At 40.2% G+C, this 22,585-nt stretch overlaps 3 protein-coding genes across 3 annotated transcripts; 1 reads left to right on the top strand and 2 right to left on the bottom strand.

Annotated features, from left to right (window-relative positions):
• Positions 1 to 3,755: 3,755 nt before the first annotated feature.
• F5B22DRAFT_656057 (uncharacterized protein) lies at positions 3,756 to 6,532 on the bottom strand (the record flags this gene model as incomplete). Its single annotated transcript, XM_047979937.1, has 5 exons — positions 3,756 to 4,097; positions 4,252 to 5,145; positions 5,242 to 5,391; positions 5,444 to 6,219; positions 6,276 to 6,532. The coding sequence occupies 5 exons, from the start codon at positions 6,530 to 6,532 to the stop codon at positions 3,820 to 3,822; spliced, it is 2,355 nt and encodes a 784-aa protein (XP_047830678.1). The 3' UTR covers positions 3,756 to 3,819.
• Positions 6,533 to 9,736: 3,204 nt separating this feature from the next.
• On the top strand, positions 9,737 to 13,067 carry F5B22DRAFT_607034 (WD40-repeat-containing domain protein). Its single transcript, XM_047974964.1, has 3 exons — positions 9,737 to 10,781; positions 10,876 to 10,994; positions 11,044 to 13,067. The coding sequence occupies exons 1-3, from the start codon at positions 10,432 to 10,434 to the stop codon at positions 12,399 to 12,401; spliced, it is 1,827 nt and encodes a 608-aa protein (XP_047830677.1). The 5' UTR covers positions 9,737 to 10,431; the 3' UTR covers positions 12,402 to 13,067.
• F5B22DRAFT_607032 (uncharacterized protein) lies at positions 13,068 to 16,082 on the bottom strand. Its single transcript, XM_047974963.1, has 2 exons — positions 15,557 to 16,082; positions 13,068 to 15,444 (listed from the first exon to the last, which is right to left on the bottom strand). Exon 2 carries the CDS (start codon positions 15,369 to 15,371, stop codon positions 13,680 to 13,682), a length of 1,692 nt encoding a protein of 563 aa, XP_047830676.1. The 5' UTR covers positions 15,372 to 15,444; positions 15,557 to 16,082; the 3' UTR covers positions 13,068 to 13,679.
• Between the last annotated feature and the right edge of the window lie 6,503 nt (positions 16,083 to 22,585).

Genomic DNA, 22,585 nt, shown 5'->3' with positions numbered 1-22,585 from the left:
TTTGGAATGTCGAGATCTTGGATACGCGGTAAGACTGTCCGGGACTTTTCTTTCACATCATCCCCATACTTTTTTCAATTCAAGGGTATAAGCCTTTCTGTCCTTACTTTTGGTACATCCTCTTGTGGGGGTTTCTGGGTTTCGGAATCATCTCCGGGGTCTCGGTGCGACGCTGTAAGATGTTGAGACCGGTGAGTGGGTTGGTATTCGCGCCGGACGATCCCTATGCCCGTCTGATGGCTTGGAACAGCCTACTTACCTACTATGTACATACCTACCTACCTATCTACCTCACCTACTGGCCCTCCACAAAAGTAGCTATTCCCGGACCCTTGTTTGCATGTGTAAGTAGGGGGTGTAAGTGAATGAGTAAGTCGGTAGCATCGGAGACCTGTGCAGAGAGAAAACCGCCTCACCGTTTCCAGTTCCCACCTCTCTACCTTCCTTCCTTCGTCATGATCGGCCAGCGAACGAGAGAAAAGAGAGACGGAGAGCCTCGCCGCGGATATGGAGATAGACTACGGCACGGCGGTGCAATTCCGTTCTTCTAGAACATGTCTCTCCCCTCATTGACAAATTTCCGCCAAAGATGACCCCATTTCTATCCTTCTTGATGGTTATTCATCCTTCCCGTAGTTTTCTACTCCTTCCACTTGCTCCATAAATATGGGGAAGAGAAGCGAGACACATTTACATAGAGTACATACATACGTACATGTAGGTCCTATAGCCTCAACTCAGTTTGAGCTAGCTGGCTGTCGACCTACCTACCTACCTAGGTGATCCAAATGTCTTGCTTCCGGTGACTCAATGAGGGAAGTAAGCGCCGCAATGTACGTAGGCTTTCGCGGTTGTTTCGGCGCCACGAGGGAAATATTGGACGATGACCGCGTGGTCAACCAGCATTTTCCTCGTTCGCTAATCCTCTCCTCTCCACATCCCCCTTGTTAGCGATAGGACGGGGAATAAATGGGCATGGAAGAATAACCACGATATGATTTGACCGATTGCATGGGATGCGAGACCCTTTTTGTGATTCTTCGCTTCATTTGCCGTGTATGCGTGTGTGGCTGCACTGCGCCCTCAACGCCGACAAACGTCTTAACCTACAACTCCACGTGTCGCCTCCCCCCTCGCCTAGGTATGCTGCCCTCCTTATGCGCCTGTCGAGAGCTTCGGCGACAAGCCTGGCGAATGCACATTGCAACGCCTTGCATTGTGGATCTTCCCTTGGAGACCTCCGTTTAGGCAGTCTCGTCTCCTTTCCTGAAGTTGGGGCTAAGGTTGGGAGAGAGACTAGCCACGACTCGTCTACTTCGCTGCCGATCTCTCTTCTTTTCTGGAAATGGGTAGCAAAAGATCCATTATGACGCGTTGAACATTGATCTCGAAGGTCTAGGTGCTGTTAGCTACTATCACTTGTCACGAATTAGGCACTGGATGTGTAAAATCTACCATATGTAGTTGATCTAGCGTGTATAAAACCTATTACGTCGTAGAGCCGACCAAGCAGCTCAACTCAGGGCGAGGATTGACTTAAGATGGTCGGCGAATCTAGAATCTCACCGGCTCGTTGGTGTGGTGATGGGACGAACTAGCGTCGAGGTGCCGAAGGATGCAGATAGATAAGCACGAATCACAGATATCACACATCGGCATCAAGTGACTGCATCGGGGTATAGATGTGTGTGAACAGAGTGACGATCTAGACTTACCTCGCCACTAGAATCGAGCCTTGTGACCTGGTTAAGTCGCGAGATTGGGCGGCACTTCGTCTTGTATGGGGTGAAACCAGAGTGTCAATACCAATAAGCAGTTGATACCTCCGAAAGTACCAACATATCACTTGCACGTTAAGCACTCTCGGTGATCAATTCACAATAGGCGCGACAGAACATACGAGTTCGTAACTCCAGGCTTTGTTATCTGATAATTATTGGGCTGCTCGGAGCACTTTGCACACTGCGACAGTTATTCGATGAGCATAGGATCAAGAAAGCTCCTTTCAGTTCACTGGGACATATCAAGTAGATAATCATAGCTCACAAATCAACGTATTAACTTTTGATTACACAGATACAGAATGTACTTTTCTGTATAATCTAGTAAAAGATATCACAAGTTCTCATTTCAAGCCACTAACTCTTTGTGAGGTTGAGTAGTTAGTTATATTTAGTCACCTCGTTAGAAAAGTAATATAAAGGGATGTCATCGTTCTATCATATTGTTATTTAAGCGTAATATCATGATCAATCATGGAAGCTACCATGGTATGCCTTCAGCCCGAGAGCGTAGAGCTCGGTTTCGATGATCGATAGCGAAATTAAGGTATCATTATTACATACCCACCTACGAGCGAACCATTAGCGATATCATCGAACATCTACAGCAGGAAGTACTCCTATAATCTTCAGGTAGGACAAAGGGCTCCCACGAATGCCTAGAAAGCCTCTGGATTGCGGTCCAGCGTAAGGAGAATGAATTCAATGTTCGCATTGATCAAGGATCGTCTCGAGATCTGCTCGTTGCATTCGACGGAAGGAAAGCTGCATAGTGATGGAACTTTAGTCGTTTCAAAGAAACAACAGCGGTTGGCGTCGTATACGGCGTGTGTCAAGTCCTACACTGGAGATATGTAGGTCATTACCGTGGCATCTTCAACGCGAGCAAGAAAAAGGTCTCTGCAGCTTCAGTGGAGACTGGCCCTTCGTACCGGCTGAAAATCCGACAACATGTAGGCCAAGCAATTTACAAATCATACCAGTGCGGATGTAATTTGAGATTACCAGCAGGCTAGCCGTCGTCCCAACACGAATTCCAACGACTCTCAGTTGTAATATGGCCAAGCATCTGCTAATGCCCACGAACAGCGACGCGACAATGAAAAATTATCGCGCATTATCATTCTCAAGGCTGGGACTAGATCATAGAGAAGCCTAGGGGTGCCCTTGTCCCGAGGAAATCACCCGCAACGAGTGACCTTTCCAGTATGTCAGTGGGTTTTCGATAGCTTCTATTACAATCTTAATACGGTATTGCGGGTTATTTTGACGACCGTGAACGACACTTATATATTAATATTCATGCCTTGAGGGCGACATGATGATCTCACCAGTGCCTGACCTTGCCTGTCCACAGCATCAGTCATGAAACCAGCTTCTAGATCGGATGTCGATGACGATTCATTCTATGGCGGACAGGTATAGTTCGAGCAATAGCTGGTAGTCACGAAGCTAATATACGAACCTATCCTACAGTCAACTGATATATTTCCGGGGGAACTGTGCTGGATATGGCACAACTTGTAGGTACCACGTCACGAAGAACGATGTCGGGACGGAGTGCTTGGCGGGCGCTGTATATCAAAGTTCTCATATGAACAACAATAGTTTGATTTAAAGTGTACACGATATATCTCATCTACTCTCCTCGTAAAAGCATCCCGTGTGTTATAGCGAGAGTCTTTCAACACAGGTTGCCTAGTTATTGGTCTCCCCTGACAACGCTCACCTCACCTCGCGCCATTTTCATGCCCACAATCTCACGACCAAGGTTTCAAGCAAAGCAAATTGATCTATCATAGGACTAATGGGAAACAAAAATTAACTCTTCGTTTTTTGAAACGTGATGCGTATATTTATTCCCCAAACTGTCTAGTATTGTTTCTTTTCCATTTGTTTCCTTGGAGGTCTTGTCAAAGTATCCCCGCTGGATCTAGAATGTAAGCCAGAATAAGCCTTGTTGCTCTAGGCCTTTCGAATTTAACTCATTTCAGGAGGGGGTTTCAGGTGTGTAGTGCAGGATATGGAAGAATGGCGCTCATGGTGACTCCGTTATCTTGAGATTAAAAGACTCGTGCCCATTCTCGCCCAGTTTGACTTCGCAGGCTCGATGTACGCGCGCGACCTCAGGGTCGTCTTGTTCCACAATTAGGCCGTCCGCATCCACAAACTGCACTTCATCGGACGCCCAGGACGTGGATCTATGCTCCGTGCCGGTGTTGACGTCGAATGGCCGTCGTCTTTCCATATTGCATAGGTCGACAGGCGGAGCGCTCAGCAACCTCTGCTTCTCCTCGCCGTCTACAAGTATGACCACTACGGTTCGCTGGAGTTAGTAAACTACTTTCAAGGTAAAAGAAGAACACGCTTTAGGAGTTGTATGTCCTGAGACATGCTTGTAGCTCTAACAAACAAGGATGGCCTCCTGAGGATCTAGAGTAGGAAGAAAACAATTCTAGGGGTAACATACTCCACACGCCGATGGCGCCATCGACGCCAAACAGAGGCGTCGTGTGTACCCAGCGGCTCCGCCCCTGGTCAGGGCTCAAAGTGGTGGTGGTGATATTTGCGTTGCGTCCGGCTGCGAGGGGACGTGTGAGCCATCGCACCTTGATCGTGACGCCGCTGCCGTCCTTGAAGGCTTGCGTTATGGTATCTCGTGTGCTCTGCGCCCCTCCAATCCGCGACATGAAGGGTGTTTGCAGAATCCCTGGGACTCGTAGCGAGGGGCTCACGAAAAGGATGCTCAAGCTCGGAAACGGGCGCACGAGAAGGTAGTGTTCGATCATGCCCTGGGAGCGTTCCGTAAGTGAGGAACTGGTCAGCGGGGTAAGTCCAGATGATGAGATGGAGTTGGCCATGGGCGCTTCGATGGCCATTGCCTCGTCTTTGATAAAGACTTGTAACTTGCTGTCTGTGCCTGAGCTGGACTGGCCAACACTATTCGTCTTTTCGCTGTGCCTGTCGTGCCCCGTTTCGCCTAATCCTTGAACAATTTTCAATTCGCTGAGGGAGAACATCTCAGCGAGATCACCGAGAATGTCTTTGCTCGCGCGCGAATCTTCAATTTCCTGACGACAATCGCCACTGTAAGTGTCGGACTGGGCATGCCTCTGTGTTATGAGCTCCCATATTGATGATCCTAGACCAGCACATTCTTTGAGAAGCCCTGAGACATCCACTTGAGCTCCGAGATGGTAGCGGATGTTGCCACGGTTATCGTAGAGGGGTGCAATCATAAGTAAGTTCATGAATGCTGATCCATCACGCCTGTAATTCAACATGGTTTCGCAGTGTTCTTTGCCTATAGCAAGTGCCTCCTTCAGCCTCAGGACACTACAGCGATTCGTCTTAGGGCCTTGAACTGTCATACCAAAAAGCATCAGTCTAGCTCCTTACTACATAGCTTGCAGGATTGTCCAGGCCACAGTGGCTACATATCTTGGGATGAAGGGCTAACATACTGTGGCAACAGTCAGCTTTGGAAAACCATAGATCTTTCTCCTGACACCGGGTCTCACAATCGGTACAACAGGTTTTGATACGTACCGAAATCGGCAATTACGGCCTAGAGAAAACCTTTTCCCATACTGAGTAGCCTTATGAAACGCTGGTACCATGTGTTAGCGTTGCCAGGGCCAAATGAATGGTGGTAATAGTACCTTCGCTGGCAAATATTATCGGATGGTCGTCCCTGGATGGATCTGTCAAGCAAAAAACCTCAGCAAGTCCCTCCGATAGCTCGAGTAATAAAGGTGGCAAAGTGCTTTTGACTCGCTGTTTAATCGTCGACTTCACAATCCGAGCCCATACATGAGTAACATAAGCGGGTAGCTCCTCTTGTACAAGAACCATAAACGTTTCATTGGCTTTACCCATCAACAACTTGCTGATGGTTTTGATGAGGGGCAGCTCGATCGACGGCGCTCTGTTGATTGGAGCCAACTCTCTTATGATGGCATTAGAATAATCAATTGCCTTTAACGCTTTAACCAAGTTCAAGTAATGGTTTAGGAGTGGAACCGATTCTGGTTTCCGAGTGTAGAGAAACTGGGTGAATTTCTGCATTTGCTTTGGATCTTCGAAGATGATCTTTAGATGTTCAGCGGACATGAGCAGCTCTGAACTAGTTTCAATGGAGGACTGATGTCGAGGCGCTTCCGGTGGTGCTACTAGATCAAAACATGTTGGGTCGATTTCTTCTGTACCTAGTGGCTTAAGCCCATCATTGTCCGTTGAGCTCAAACTCTGAAGTGCAGGTAGGTGATCGCTAGGTGTCGTCCCGATTGAAGCAGCGGAGTTCGCCAGCGAACGTGTCGATCGAGTCGGCTGGGTTCTGGGCGATGACACGGCCTCATCTAGGGTGCCCACGAAGCCCGCCTGACAACTTACCCATCGAGCTGCCACCGAAGAGGTCTCTTTATGATTTTCATAACAACTATGCCTAACCACGTTAGATATCATAAGCTATGAAATCGGAGTTTTGCCACACACCTTCTCTGTGGGCCATCTTCGATTGAAGGCGGCTGTGAAAGACTTCTCGACTTCGTTGCATGAACGAGGCCCAAGATGGGAACCTTGGCTTTCCCTCCGTCTTCTTGACTAGAGGTTACTGTAGTAGACTTACATACCAGGCCAAGTGTCCCCGGACTGCTTTGAACTACTGAGTGACGTTTCTGCTCTAGCCGAAGCAAATCCGATACCTTTGGTACAGCATCTTCCACGTTGTTCTTCCCAGTCACTGTGTGCATTGGTAAGCAGTTGCTTGCGTCGTCTCTTCTTTGCCGACCAGTGGTTGTATTTCCAAGACTTACTGCTATTCAGCCGTCTACTTTTCCTGTCCCCGAATTGAATTGACTGAAAGGAGTATTCTTCGTAGCCCGAAATTGGTACAACTCTTGAAGCGGCCCACGGAAGAGAGGGGAAATAGCAATACGAAAGACGACTGGGGTCAATTGATGCTATCGTATCGCCGATTGTCAGACGAGCTATTAGGAGGTTTGCATAATGATATTTAGTTTAGGCGTTCTGCAAGATGGTTGAACCCGAGCGTTCGAGTACAGCTACGTGGTTTACAAACTATCAAGCCAGCCTGGTAGCTCATCCGTGGCCAAGGGTATGTTACAAATGATATGCCTTGACCAACGGCCATGATTTCTCCCAAAAATTTCCTCTCGGTCAAGATGATGCTGCATATCATATGCAGAAGAATTGACTAAGCAGCAAGGCTTAAACAAGAAGAAAACTTGTATGCCTGATCCTATGTGGATCGAGTCTTGTAGGTAAATTTCAAGTCGTAATGCGCTGAAGGATTGCGTAAGCGGTGTTAAGGTTTTTGATAATACGAGAACACTTATGAGGGCGCTTCTGGGTAGGTTCTTAGACCCGTACAATTACTGGCTTCTCCCGTGACATTGATGGAAATTGCACTGCTTAATTCGGACCGAACGTTCGGAAGCAGTGTCGGCCTTGTTAGGAAATATCTCGCGATCTGCTGTATTATTAAAGCAGATGAGACATGCATTCTACCTATACTCACTTAAGATTTTGTTCGCACATACGGAGTATAAGTCGCCAGATCGGGAATTCTGTTGGGCCTAAGATGACTTAAGCTTCGCTACAAGAAAGAGGAACAAAGTCTTTACAAACAGACATCGAAGTCAACTGGCAATAATCTTGTCTACATGAAGCTCGGGCTTGGGGAGTAGATATTAAGAGTTATTGAGGCTTACCAGGGATGTCCTTAGGAGGGTAGGTTAGGCAGTCGAATGGACTCTTGCGTGCATGAATACGTCTACCTAGTTCAGGGTTCACACTGCTGGTAGCTTGCAGCTGATCTGGAGGTCTATACGATGTACCGGCATGGGCGGCAGAGATGAAACTCCCTGCTCATCTGTGCAGTGTAAACTACGTGCGTAGACGACCAAGCTGGAGGGATGAGAAAGCTCACAAGGGAGTCCTGGATAGTACCAACTGTCATCGTATATGTGTGCTAAGACTCCTGCGAGTGATCTAGCAGCTTCTTGCATCTGGAAGCGCCCCAGCAGGTCACAGAGATCTGATGGGGGCCAATGTAAGTAAGTATGCACTGAATGGTGTCAACCAGTGTAAGTAGGTCCGTAGTTCGGAAGCAGGCGGGAGGGTGAACCAGGAATTGCAAATGGTGATGGTGCCTGTGACCCACGTTCTCGTTAGGTTGCGCCAAGAGCGACTGACGCGCACCGAAGTGTCCTGGCCTATCATGTCGAGGCCTGGTGAACGACCCAAACGCCGACCGCTTCTTCGCAGGGACGCAGCAGCCAGTCGGAGAATTGCCTGGCGCGTCTCTGTCAAAATCGGGGTAGGAAAATAAACAACCCGACAGCACGCGCAGGTACCCAAGACAGACCAAGACACAACAAGACAGACAGGGCTGGACAGAGTCTGACAGAGGAACCCAAGACCATACACAGGTGGCTCACCGATGGAGGCGACAGGGTTGTGCGGTACCGAGAAAAGGCGAGCAAGAGTACGGTAAGACTGGACTGTCTCTGATCGACCCGCACGAGTGCGTCTCTCAACGGTCTGTCTGTCTGTCGGTTGCACGAGAGTGTCGCGTTTGCATTTATAGTAGTAGTACCTAGCAGTAACAGCAGTAGTAGGTAAGCAGGTAGGCGAGGTAGGTAGGTAGGTAGGTATTGTTTTCCTACCTAGACCCTTACCCCATTCCCATTTCTATTCCCATTTCCGTTGCCGTTCCCGTTGCCGCTCCCCCTTTCGCCCTTCTATAGTACCTACCTAGGTAGCGTCGTCGACAATGGCTTGTGTCTGTTTTGATCCTGCCTTGCAGGCCAGGCCCCGGGGTGCGCGAATTGGGGCCGAATTCACGGCCACGCAGCCAGCGGCCCGCGGAAGCCAGTCCCTCCCTTACAGTGCTGTAGACTCGCAGGCTCGCAGCGCTCATAGGCTGTCGAACGCCAGAACGTCAGTGTGTTATTGTTTTGTTATTGTTGTTGCTAGCTGTTCTCGCCATGTCACGTTAGACAAGACCACGGTGCCCACTTGGGCGATGTGAGGCCACCTCGAGGAACTACCCAACTTCCCAAGAAACTACCTTGGTACAGACTTGTTATACAGACTTCCAAGGTTGGTAGAAACAACAACACGGTAATGGGACAAACATAATACTATTGTTTTGAGTGTCGTGAGTTGATTTCATTCTTGAGGGAAACATGTTTCAAAACGGGTGCCCAGCCGCCGGGAAACACGGAGCCATGTAAGTAGGTAGTGTACTAGTACTACGTAGTGTAGGTAGTCCAAGAATGATGATGATGGTAATAACTTTCACAGTGTAGCAATAAGTATTGTATCGCGTGGACGAGCGATCAAGGCCATACTTATGTGAACACTTTTCGCTCAAGTAAAGCACCAAAGACCAAGGCTTTTTCACCTGATGAACGTACTGTTAGGAGTGTCCATTGTAGAGGTAGGTACCTAGGACGATGTAAGGTTGGGCTGGTGTTTGGATCGCGTTTAGAATGTACCTGCAGATGTCACGACAACAGACATGACCTGCCGTCACTTGGGTTATCTACAATGGTAAAAAAACACTGCTCGTAAAACAGAGTGTTCTGTTGTTTTCTAGCATTTGTATTTATCATGGAATTACCCCATACTCACAACTGCATTTACACATTCAATATTGTATGTATGTAATCAATTATCTATATCGGACATTCAATGTCGTGAATTTGGAACCTTAAGGTACCTAATGTTTGGACTAAGCACCTCCACTATTCCCTCCACTAGCAGCAACGCGTCAGGGCGTCGGGGTGTATGCGTCAGGGTCCACGTCCAGTCTGGTCCAGGGATAGAGACAGCAACAAACCCCCCCAAAAGAGCCCAGAGCCCAGAGCTTAGGGCCCACTCTGGTTCATCCCCCCCCCCCCCCCCCCCCAATCCCCCCAATCCCCCCAATCAGAACAAGTCTCCCACGTCCAGCCGCCATCGCCGCCCTTCCAACCTCATCTAATCTCTGCCGCTACCACCTGTCACTCGCCCACTGCTCTCACTACCTACCTAACCTCTCGCCTCCGCCGCACTAACCACCATCGTTCACTCCCGCTTCCCACTCCAACAACTCCAACAACAACAACAAACCAAAAACAACAACCGCCATACTCACGACAACAACAATCACAACCACCACCACCACCACCGCCACTACTACCACCATTATCACGGCAGTGTCAATCAGATCAACATTAACAACAACCACGTCATCGTCGTCGCCGCCGTCGTCTGGAGCTAATTCGCTTCTCTTTGTCTACCATCTTCTAGAACCATTGCCGATTGCAGTCGTAGACCCCGACAACAGGCCCTGACTACCGCCACACGAGCTGCCTCTTACCACCTGCTACTGTTGCTTTGGCTCTTCCAGAACTCCACGGCCGAATCATTTAGTCCTCATCGCGCAACCTTCGGTTTGCCAGCTCGACCGCTGCAGGGTATGCGATAGAGAGAGACTGCTTCCCCTTGCGAGCTTCGACGACAAGTAGATCAGCCGTTTGCGGCGTCGTATCTACTAGTCACCTCACACTTTCCCTCCCCTACTCAGCCTTTCTTCCATACACAGATAGACGTGTCTGCCAGACAGTCGCAATTCTCAATCATGACGTTAGCGCCACAATCTGCACCTGCACCGCTGCCGCTGCCGTTGAAGCGACCCGCAGCCGATAGCAACAGTCCTCTCGCGCGCAGTCCCTCGAGGAGATCAACGCCCCCGCCAGTCGACCGCCACCGCCTACAGGCACGCCAAACGTTGGAAAACACCAGTTCGAAAGGCGGCCGTCGTAGTGGGCGTTCTTCGGTGAGGGCGAGCACTGGCGCCTTCGACCCAGAGTATCTTTCTCGAGCGCTTTCAAGAGAGCTGTCTGCCGACAGCAGACGGGACAGCGCTCCGGCTGCGAGCCCTGGCCGGAAGAAGCGACGGCTTGACCAGCCTGATCGAAATGTCGATAGGTTAGTCTTCGTGCACTTCTTTATGCTCATTGTCTCCCCAGATTCCCGTTGCTGTTTTGTGGTGCTTCGATGATTTACTGACCCTTTTTTGTAGATTTATACCGTCTCGGTCTGGGCAAGACCTCTCAGCTAGCTATTCTCTTCTGGAAGGTTCTCCTGCCAGCCCATCGCGCAAGAAGCCTACGCCACACGGTGAGCTTCACTTTCAGAAAAGTAAGGTTGAACGTTTTCCTGCACTATGACTGGCGCTGACCATAGGTAGCTGAGGAGGCCAACGACAGATATACAAATCTCTTAAGGTCTGAAATGTTTGAAAACACAGTACCACAGGTCACTCCAACCCTGTCACCTAATGCTAACTTCCTTGGGTCCTATTCAACCCGCGTTCATGATCCCACGAGGTCACATACCCCACCAAACAATGCAGCCCCTACCCTTCCTTCCACCATCACGCCATCCACTCCTAATAAAAACCTCTTCACATATGGCACGCGTTATCACGCAGCCGGTCATCCCACACCCTCTAGAACTCCACAGAGTAGACATGGACCAAACCTCGATACAACATCAGATCTCTATAGTTTATCACCTGTTCGCTATTCCAGTCAACAAATGCTCTTGAGTCCTCGGCGACAACCTCGAGCCGTCAGCAAAGTTCCGTTCAAAGTTCTTGATGCACCCGAGCTTGCAGATGACTTCTATCTAAATTTGGTCGACTGGGGAAGCGCCAATGTCCTAGGTGTTGGCCTGGGATCAAGTGTATACATGTGGAACGCGCAATCGAGTCGTGTTAATAAGCTATGCACACTCGAAGATGATATCGTCACCAGCGTATCTTGGATACAAAAAGGCACGCATATCGCCATTGGTACTGGGAAAGGAATGGTTCAGATTTGGGATGCCGAAAAGACGAGACGGCTGAGAACAATGACAGGCCATACAGCTCGCGTAGGCTCATTAGCATGGAACACCCACATCTTAACGTCTGGGTCACGAGACCGACTTATTTACCATCGCGATGTCAGAGCCCCAGATCAGTGGATGCGAAAATTAGTAGGCCACAAACAGGAGGTTTGCGGCCTCAAGTGGAACAGCGAAGACGGGCAACTCGCCAGTGGAGGCAATGACAATAAGCTCATGGTTTGGGACAAGCTTTCAGAAACGCCGACTTGGAAGTTTTCGGACCACACCGCCGCAGTCAAGGCCATCGCCTGGTCACCACACCAACGCGGTCTGCTCGCCTCAGGTGGCGGAACAGCTGACCGCAGAATCATTTTCCACGACACTGTGAGAGGATCTGTCATCAACGAGGTTGATACCGGGAGTCAAGTGTGTAACATCTCATGGTCCAAGAACTCAAATGAGATTGTGTCAACACACGGTTATAGCCAGAATCAGATCGTTGTTTGGAAATACCCATCCATGACTCAGGTTGTAAGTCTCACCGGCCACACATATCGAGTGTTGTACCTGGCCATGAGTCCAGATGGCCGGACTGTTGTCACAGGTGCTGGAGACGAAACATTAAGGTTTTGGACGGTGTTCGGTCGTCGCCCGGGCCAGAGGGAAGGAAGTGATGGCGGCGGTGGACGTTTGGCAGACTGGGCCGTCATTCGATGATCCCAAATTCACGGTTCCACAGCTCAGGCTTGGCAACATTTGAGTCCGCCCATCTTATATTGACGACAACTCTTCCTATTTAACAGCAAAATCCAAAACCTGAAGATCACGAACCTTAACGATATCTGTGGACGGTATACCCATACGGCTGGTTGCATTGGCGGGGCGTTTTCTGCGGTAACACAGGTCTTAGATACCTTGTACAAAAGGCGTAGGGGCGTATTCTGTTTGCGTCTGCTATAGATACCAATGGTTTTGTTGAAACTGTAGAGCATGGCTTATCTCGGAAAAAAAAAATACTCGCGTGGAACGTGACAAGAGGTGCCACGATCTTACGGCGAAAGCGGGAAAATCATACGGCATACCTGCTGGCAGTCAAGGATCGGATATGTTTGCGATGAGTTTTCACCGCGCGAAACATACATACATACATACATGTACATCCATATCTACTACTGCGTGGGACGGACGACGACTTTACGTATCGCGGGGGTTGAAGATGGACCCCTATTTACGCGTATGTAATTAATGAGCTTTCTGCAAGTAAATCAGAAAGATTTGGTTTTCATGATGCAAGATATCAATCAAGTTAGTAATCAAGTGAACGTATTGCCATGGGGCATATAACTTGACAATTAATAATATATACTTTTGATTTACGTTCACGACGAGTAAAAGGCATGTAATGCGCCGTTCATATATAAACAGATGGTACTTGCGCTTTTCAAGTATTAATAATTCATTTCTATAGAACCCTTCACTTCACACAATTAGACACTAATACAACTATTGATATGACCCTTCTGTAGAATCGAATAGCAGCGCTCTCCGCCTCACAAGCTCGCTTTGCTGAAAACAAACAGAAACGTCTTACATGGAGAAATAAAAGAAGCCAAGTGGCGTATCCGAGACGCCGTGCTGTGCTATTGTTCTATAATCGACTGTTTGTTGGAATTGGGAAAACTAGGCATATAATAAGGAGAGAGAAAAGACGACAAGGGGTATCGAAGATTTGTCCAGACCCAGGACATCACCACCAAAACCAAACCGAACCAAAATTTGAAATCCATTCATTGTCCCTTCAATTTCAGAGGGTAAAGATTGGATCCATCACAAACCATCTGATGCCAAGCCAGCACGGAGCTGTCAAACGCTGTGGTTTAGAGCCGCGTCTATTTCCTTTTAGGGAAATGTAGACATGGTAAGGCTATTATCTTCGCGATATTTGTTAGACAAAGCCTTCCTTTTTCTTGTTCAGAAAGAGATGTAGATGGTTGACTACATGCTATTACCTGCTCTTCGTTCACGCGCTACATCCTGGCCACCATCTACCCCGGTAGTCGTAGCTGTTGTCTTGGAATGTTTCGGGATGTCGGCTGATTGCTCGTCGTTTAACAGTGGAATCTGATCTACGGACAGGCGTCTGCCACTCGCCGGGTCCTCAACACGGAGAGGCTTATCCACGCTCCCACTATGCAAAGGAGCATTACCAGCAATTTGTTTTGACTCATCTTCGAGCCCTCCTGTTGGCGTCAAGACTGGTGAGTGAAGCATGAGGTCGGGGCTGGATTGCCATTTTGCGACCTCGGCCTTCATCGCCTCGAGCTCTTTCTGGAATCGCTTCCCAAAAACATCGATATAGTAGGTTGAGCCATTGTAAATACTCCACGTGAAGACAACCATAAGGAAGCCGGCAGACGCCCATCGGCTGTAGAACCACAACGAACACGGTAGCATAGTGAGAACTGCGTACAGATACTGAATCATCATAAACGCAGGCTCCTGCAGACCCTCGGGCAGCGAAAGCACGATTTTCCCGATCCACACCTTGGAGTATGAGCGCCGTAGCCACGTGAAAGAGGTAGGTCGACCGGCCGCGATCTTCTCGCGGCGGCGGACGGTAATGAAGACGTAATAGCTTAGCTGCCAGACGGCGTAAGGTATGGTAGACCATAGGATCATGGAGATGACGTTGCTGTAAGCTGTGGGGGAGCCCGGCGGCGACGTTTTGACTGTCCACAGCGCAGGAAAGCGATGACGCTGCTCTTCGGATGAAATTAGGTGGACGATGCAATGGAGCGTTGCGCACGGCATGATATGAATGAACAAGGACGTGACCTTGTCAAAGTCGTGGAACACTAGCGAATTACGCCACATGATAATAGCGACAGCATTGTTGCCAAATGCAAGACAATACGCAGCGATGAAAAGGCGCTTAGAGGAGGGGAAGAGCCAGAGACTTGCGAACAGCAGGAAGTTGACAAAATAACATAGGTCAGCTAGGAAGTAGTGGTAGCCACGCCGATGGTAGGTGTAGTATCGAATGGGCATGAAATAGAGAAATTGGATCGAGTACCATATGTGGAACCATTCGGGATAAGCGCCGATCAGGTAGCCGCTGATGAAGATGTTCATGACGCCACAGATGAAAGACACTTTTTCACGAAGGGTAATGACCTTGGTGTCGTTCCACTGCCTGCCAAGCTTCTCGACGCTCACTTTCATACGTTTCCTATACCTTTCAAGCTGTTCGTCAGCCGAGGGCACCCGTCGTCGCCATTCCTCCACCATGCGCTCCCGAGCCACCTGGCCCTTGGACTTCAGAGCAGCCCGCGACTTTCGGACTTTCTCCGTCTGCGCAGAGATGCCCCTCTGTAACTTCTCCAGCTGTTGCGTCAGAGCAAAGTTATCGAGGAGGTCAAGCACAGTGAGACGATCCAGTGGAGGAAATGAGTCCCAATCCTCGTGGTACGAGCTACTACTACCAGAGAAAGAGTGGGAACGCGATAACGGCGGGGAGTGCCTGGATGCATCACCGAGCGTAGGCGTGTCGCAGACAGCGTGCTGAGCGGGTGAGGATGTCGGCGACTGGCCAGTGGTGTCATCTGGCGTAAGAGGAGCTTCATCGTCGGTCTGAGTGCCGTCCGATTTGCCGGGTGGTATTGAAGCTGGGTGACTAGAAACAGCCATCTCGGCAAAGGTATGTATAGGGTAGTGCTGAATATCGTTGCGAAAAGCAATTCGCCGTAATGCTTCGGCTACTCTGTGGATAATTGTGTGCATGTTAGCGATCAGAGTGGCCAGAGGACTCGAAAGCTACCGACACAGCGGAAGGATGAAAGAAAGAAATAGATGAAAGATAATAGGTAGGTTACCTTCAAGGATAAAGCGTTAGGTTAGTCGAAAGGGCCAATCTCTCTTTTTTATCCGACAGTTTCTCTGGATACTTTTTGACTGAGAACCCTAAAGTAGGTAGTCCAAAAGGGGACTCGTCTGCGGCGGGCGGTGATCGGTTTAACGATCGGTTTACCGTAGCAGGTAGGGCGGGCGAATTATGAAGCAGACCAGAGAGCAGGCAGCTGTGGTTGCAACATGTGATCAACTAACAGGCGCACAGCACGAGAGGTTCGAGGGAAGAGGTTGCGTGACTAGTGGCGGGAAGAGTAGACAGGCCCGACGATGGAGTCAAGCACGGAGTCAGTCATGGAGTCGAGAGGGAGGGGATGGACAGGCAGGTTGGCCGTGGATAGGGAATGATGCTATAGGTTTTGATCCTGTAGGTGTCGCTGTGTGAGGGACGTGTGTTGATCGAGGGCTGTGGTTGGACGAAAGCAGACCTAAGGGTTCTTGAACAGATGTGTCGAGCTGGAGTTACATTGACGATGTGGTGGGGAAGGGGAAGTGGGGGGGGCCCGATGACTGATGGGGGGAGAGTGATGCAACAGTTTGGGGTACACTGCCGAAACTTGAAAGTACCTGCGATGGTCTATCAGGTAGTGAGAGCATACCGCAACACATGGCAAGGTACATGATGTATCCAAATGCCAAGTATGCAGCGAACTAGGCTTAGCGCACATGCCGTTTTTTCTCAGGCTCGGCTCAGCCAGTTATCAGTCAGGTGACTGCGGAGCTGCCCGTGAAAGAGAAACGGTCTTCAAAACAGTTATATTTAAACATATAAAGTATAAAAGTCCTAAATAAAGTAAACACAAAGTTATAACTTACCTATATTAAAAACGTAAAAATTAATATCTAAAGCCTATATATATAAAATAGCGACCCTTACAGAAGCTCGGCCTAGTTAAATAGGCCCTATAGCGTTAAACACTATCAGGTCTAGAAGATAGGTAGTAAGTCTGTCGTTGAAACCATCTTCTTCCGGGTATGGTCTAGCGTCCCTATCCAGCCGAGTTCGACGCGCTACCTACTCACTAGCAAAATTTAGGACTGTACTTCAAGCTACCTCGCTAGTTGTTGACTGGGTAGGCTACCGGCACTTAGACGAATCACAAAGGGATATATTTAAATGTTCCCATGTCGCATGCGCTGAAAACTTGTACGTTTGTATTGTATGTGCAATCTAGCCGCACGACCCTCGTATTGCAGATATCTGATGAATTTGATTTGAGGGCTGGTATATTCAGCATGTAGCTAGCAGTAGGATAAGCAAGGACTCTAACATTTTAGGTATATGACTCGTGATGCTGATTTCCAGACCGGCCGAAGTAGATACGACTTTGCCTATGTCGCGTTACTTGATGATTTCTCGAATACTTTAGTTTTATTATTATGGACTCAACTATTAATGTATGACTGACTGTAGCTGCACCTTTTACGCCCAAGAGAAGGTAGGGTTCGAACTTACGTTATAATGGTTATAGTTACCCGGGTTTAGGGTTAGGTCTACCTAAGTCTGCTATTTATTATAAGATTATAGTAATACTTTTAATATACCTTTTTATAGTATTAAGATGCTTTAATTTATTATATCCTTTATTTTTTTTATTTTAAGTTATTACTTATTTATTTTATTTATATTTTTTTTTATTTTTATTACCTTATTAATGTTTTATATTATTATATTCTTATATCTTTTTAATTTATTAATCCAACCTTTTATATATTAGCTTTATTCCTTTTATATAATTTTTTAAATTTCCTTTTATATTAATTAATTTATTATAATTTTAACTTTTTATAGTTTATTATTAAGGCTACTTTTATAATTAATTTAATTAATAATTATTTAATTATTCTTTTAAATAGTTTTTTTTAATCTTTAATATATAAGTAATAAAAGTTAATATATATATTAATATTTATTATTATTTACCTTATTTATTTAATTATAATTACCGTTATTATTTATTTTTTTAATATAAAGGTTAATCTTTTTAAAAGTTATTTAACCTTATATTTATATATTTATTAAATTATTATTTAATTTAATAAATGTTTAAATAATATATATTATTTAAAAACCTTTTTAAAAGATAATTAAAAATGGATTATTATAATTAGTTTTATAAGTTTTTATATTTTTATTTATAAAAATATTTTACTTATTGCTTTATATTTAATTATAGCTTTATTTATTTAATGTTTTTTTATAAGGTTATTATATATAATTTCCTTTTATTTATTTAAGGTTTTTATATATAATTCTTTATATTTTAAGTTTATATATTTATTATTATATAGGTCCTTTTACTTTTATATTAAATATTTTTATATATAGTTATTTATATTTATTTAAAATATTTATTCTTTTATTATTTTAATCTTTAGGATTAGTTTTAAGGGGATTTTTAATATTTTGCCCTTTTATATATCTTTTTATCCATTATTAATAAGCTTATTATTTATTAGGTTGTTTATTTTTATTAAATTTTCCATTTCCTTATTATTTATTATAATTAGATTTTTATTATCCTTTTTTCCTTTATTTTTATTATTTAAGGTGTTTTTATTTATGCTTATATTATAGTTTTCATTTTTGTTTAATTATTTATTATTTAGTTCTTTAGGGCTTTAGGCCTAGTTATTCTTAAAGGGGCTTAATATATGGGTAGGTCTGTATTTTTTATATAGTAGGGGTAAAAAGTTCGGTAAAAGTTTAAGGGCTATGTTGTCCATTTTATTTTTAAGGGTTTTTAATTAAGGCCTTTAATTTAAAATAGTATATAAAGGATAATTAAGGATAAAGAAAATGGGCTATTTTATAATAATATTAAATAAATAAAAGGTATATTTTTTAAAAAAGGCATTTTATTATAATGGTTACTTTTGGTTTTTTATATTATTATTTTAAGGCTAGCTTTATTACTTCCTATTTATTTCTTTTCCTTTACCTCCTTTTTATTAAATAGTATAGTTTTTTCTTTTTCTTTTCCTATATTAATTTTTTATGCTTTATTTATTTAAATAAAGCTTTAATTAATAGTTTAATTATATATTATAATCCTTATATTAATTTTATATTTTATACTTTTTATCCTTAAATTTTTTTATATATTTTAAGGTTTATTATATTAAACTTATATATTTTATTTATTAATATTACTTTATCCTTTATAATTATTCCCTTTATTATATTTTTATAAAATTAAATTATTTATTATATTTCTTAATATTTATATATTTTTTAAAAGGAATATAATAAGTATACTTTTTATAAGTTTTATATTAAACTATATATTATTAATATTTATCTTTTATATAATAAATTAATATATAAGCTTATTAATAATATTACTTATAGTTTAGCTTTATTATTTAATTTAAATAGTTTACCTAATTTACCTTTAATTAAATATAGGTTTATTATTATTATTATTTTTTATAAGTAATTTTAAATATCTTTTATTTTATTTTAAATATATTATATTATTATATATTTTATTTAAATATATTATTTAATTATATTTTATTTATTAATTAAGTATTTTTATATTATATTAGGTATTTAGGTTAATTATAATCCTATTTTTATTATTTTATATAATAATCTTTATATTAAATTAATTATTTTATATTTATAAAAGTTCTTTTTAGCTTTTTTCTATATTTTTTTTAATATAAATTTTATACCTATAATTTTAAAGATTACTTTACTTATTTTAATTATTTTTTTATTAAAATTTATACTTTTTAATTTTTTTTATAATATTTTAATATATAATCTTTTAAAACCCTATTAGGTGATTTTTTTATTTCCTTTTTTTATTTATATTATTATTAAATAGTATTATATTTATTTAGGGCTTATTTTACTTTCCTTTTAATTTATTTATATTCGTTATATAATGTTTTATAATATTTATATTTAATCTTTTAAAAGTTATTTTATAAATAATTCTATTAACCTTTTTATTTTATATTTTAAAGTATTTAATATTTTTATAAATATTTTAAGGGTTTTTATATTTAAATTTTATATATTTTTAATTTAAATTATTCCTTTATTTTTAAATTAGGATTATATTTTATTATTTTATAGTTTTAAGCTTTAATTAACTATTATTTTTAATTTTAAATAATAATATAAAGGAATGTTTAATATTTTATTTAATATTTTTAATTCCTTTAAATATATTTAATTATTTATATAATAATTTATATAGTTTATTTATACCTTTTAAATTTATATAATTATATTTAATAATTTATTTTTTTAATTTAGCTATTATATTTAAAGGTTAATAATTATATCTTTTTATAATATTTATACCTTTAAAGATTTAACTAATTGTTTAATTAATAGGATTATTTATAATAATATAAGTTTTTTTTATACTTTTAAAGCTATAAATATTATAAAAGCTTTAATAATAGTTTTTATATTTTAATATTTAATTTTATTATTTTTCTTCTTTATATATATATATAGATTTGCTATTTTTAAGTCCTTTTTAACCTTATTATCCTATATTAATTTAAAATATTCCTTTTTTAATTATTTTTTAACTATTATAAGCATTTTTAAAAATTTTATTATATATTTTAATAGTAATATTATTAAGGTATTAGTTATTATTGTTTTACCTTTAAATAAAAGGTAATAATTAAGCTATTTTACTGCTATATTTAAAAAGCTTTTTATTATATTTATTTAAAACTTTTTTAATTAATCCTTTATATTTATACCTATTAATATGCTTAAGTATTAATATAAGTTATTTAATATTACTTTTTATATATTTAAGTTTATTATATATAATAGCTGCTTTATAATTATTAAAATATAGAACTTATTCCAATTTATTTTAGCCCTATTAGCTTTATAATAAATGTTTAAGAATTGTTTAACTTAATTTAGGTCTTTTTATATTTATAGGTTAATTTAAATATCGTTTATATATATTATAAGTTTAACTTTATTATTTTTAATATATATTTCCTTAATAATTCTATTTTTAATTATAAAGCTTATTAAACCTTTTATTATAATTATAAATAGGGGGTAACTTAAAGGATCTTTTTATTTAACTTTAGATTTAACTTTTATAGTTTTTCCTAGGTATTTATTAATAAAGGGTTTTATTCTAACACCTTTATATAATATTTTAACCTATTTTATAAATTTAATAAGGATATTTATCCTTTTTAATATACTTTATAAGTATTTATAGCTTACTTTATTATATACTTTTTTTTAATTTAAAAATAATATTAAAAAAGTATAGTTAAATTTTAATCCTTTATACTTTTTAATTATTAATTATATAAGTTTTATATTATTATTTATTATTTTTTTTAATAAAAATATTAATTAATATATATTTAATATTATTATTAAGGCTTTTATTAAATATTATATTAATATTAATAGTTTATAATTCTTTATATTTATTTAATTTTCTTTTTCTTTTTATAAAATAATTAAAATGCTCTTTATTTAGTTTTTTAATATTATATTTATTTAAAAAATTAAATTGTATAATACTATTAAAAAGTTTAAAAATAGGAATTCTTTTATATACTTTTTACATTTTAAAAGGGCTTTATATAGTTTAATTAATAGTTTAATTAGCTTCGGTAACTTTTCTATTATAGTTTTCCAGATAACCTTTTAAACTTCCTTCCTTTAAATTACTTATATAATCTTTTAGCTCTTTATTTTATTAATTTTTCTTTTAATAGCTTTAAAAGTTTATTATTTCTTTATAACTTTTAATTATTTTTTATAATATAATTTAATATAATAGTTTTTTATAACTTTTATAATTCTTTTTAAATTTATTTTTAGCTTTTTATTTTTATTCTTTTTTAATGCTTTTATTTCTATTTTTATATTTATTTTATTTTTTATATAAAATTATTTAATAGGGCTTTTGTTTAATATATAATATTTAATTATTATATTTAAAGTATAGGTTTTATTTTTAAATTTTTAAAATAAATCTTTTTTTATTTTTATTACTTTAATTTTCCTTTTAAGGAATTTATTTAAGTTTTTTTATTTTACTTCTTTTAAGTTATATCTTTTTATATTTAATAAAATCCTTTTTTTATATTTTATTTTATTTTTTACCTTTAAATATTTTTTTATTACTTTTATTATATCCTTTTTATATGCTATTTATTCCTTTATTAGGTTTTTAAAGTAACTATTTTTAAAGTTAATATTTAAAACATTCTTTATTTAGTTTAATTGGTCCTAATATATATTTATTATCTTTTTTTTTTTAAAAGGTTAATTTTTAATTTAAACCTTTTTATTCCTTTTTTAAAGTATTTTAAAAAGGTTAGGTTAATTATTATTACTTTATAGTTTATAAATAATTTAAGGGATATTATATCTTAATCTATACTCCATTTTACCTAATCTTTCCTTATATATAGGTAGTTTATTTATAATACTCTCTTTATAACGCCCTTATTATTCTTTTTATAAAAGGAGTAAGCTTTAAAGTATAAGTAGTTATATTTTTATATATTTATTATTTCTTTTTTATATTTTAAAAGTTAAGTAATGAATTTAATTATTATTATTATTTATTTAAATATATTCCTTTATCCATTTCTTTTATTATATAATATTATTACTATATTTTAATTATTGCCTATTATATTATATAAATATATTAAAGAGTATATTAAAAAGTAATAATTTATAATATTTAACTATAACGCATCTCCCACTTGACCTGGCCACCCAATTGACCTGGCCACTCTAATAACCTATATAAAAATCCAATGTTTCAATCTATAATAACTTGACCAATATTGGGCCCACAATAAAATAATTAATACTATTAGATCCGTTATTTAATAAGGAATCCAGCGGTGTTTTTTACTATTTTTTATAAAATTTATTGAGCGAGATATTAAGCAATACGCTAAAAGAGCGCTAGGCAAGGGTTATTTTAGCGCTTACTTTAGCGTATTGCTTGATAACTCCA

This window comes from Xylaria bambusicola (assembly GCF_022495145.1).
Source record: "Xylaria bambusicola strain CBS 139988 unplaced genomic scaffold F5B22scaffold_21, whole genome shotgun sequence".
Taxonomy (NCBI): Eukaryota; Fungi; Ascomycota; class Sordariomycetes; order Xylariales; family Xylariaceae; genus Xylaria; species Xylaria bambusicola.
Note: the sequence above shows the minus strand (reverse complement) of the source record. Positions and strands in the feature narration are given on the sequence as shown.

What these genes read in the sequence shown, in the direction of transcription:
- F5B22DRAFT_607034 (XM_047974964.1), top strand. Translation starts at nt 10,432, where the DNA reads ATGACGTTAGCGCCACAATCTGCACCTGCACCGCTGCCGCTGCCGTTG. An exon ending in CCTGATCGAAATGTCGATAG is followed by an intron (nt 10,782 to 10,875) that starts GTTAGTCTTCGT and finishes CCTTTTTTGTAG; the next exon opens with ATTTATACCGTCTCGGTCTG. An exon ending in TGAGCTTCACTTTCAGAAAA is followed by an intron (nt 10,995 to 11,043) that starts GTAAGGTTGAAC and finishes GACCATAGGTAG; the next exon opens with CTGAGGAGGCCAACGACAGA.
- F5B22DRAFT_607032 (XM_047974963.1), bottom strand. Translation starts at nt 15,371, where the DNA reads ATGGCTGTTTCTAGTCACCCAGCTTCAATACCACCCGGCAAATCGGAC.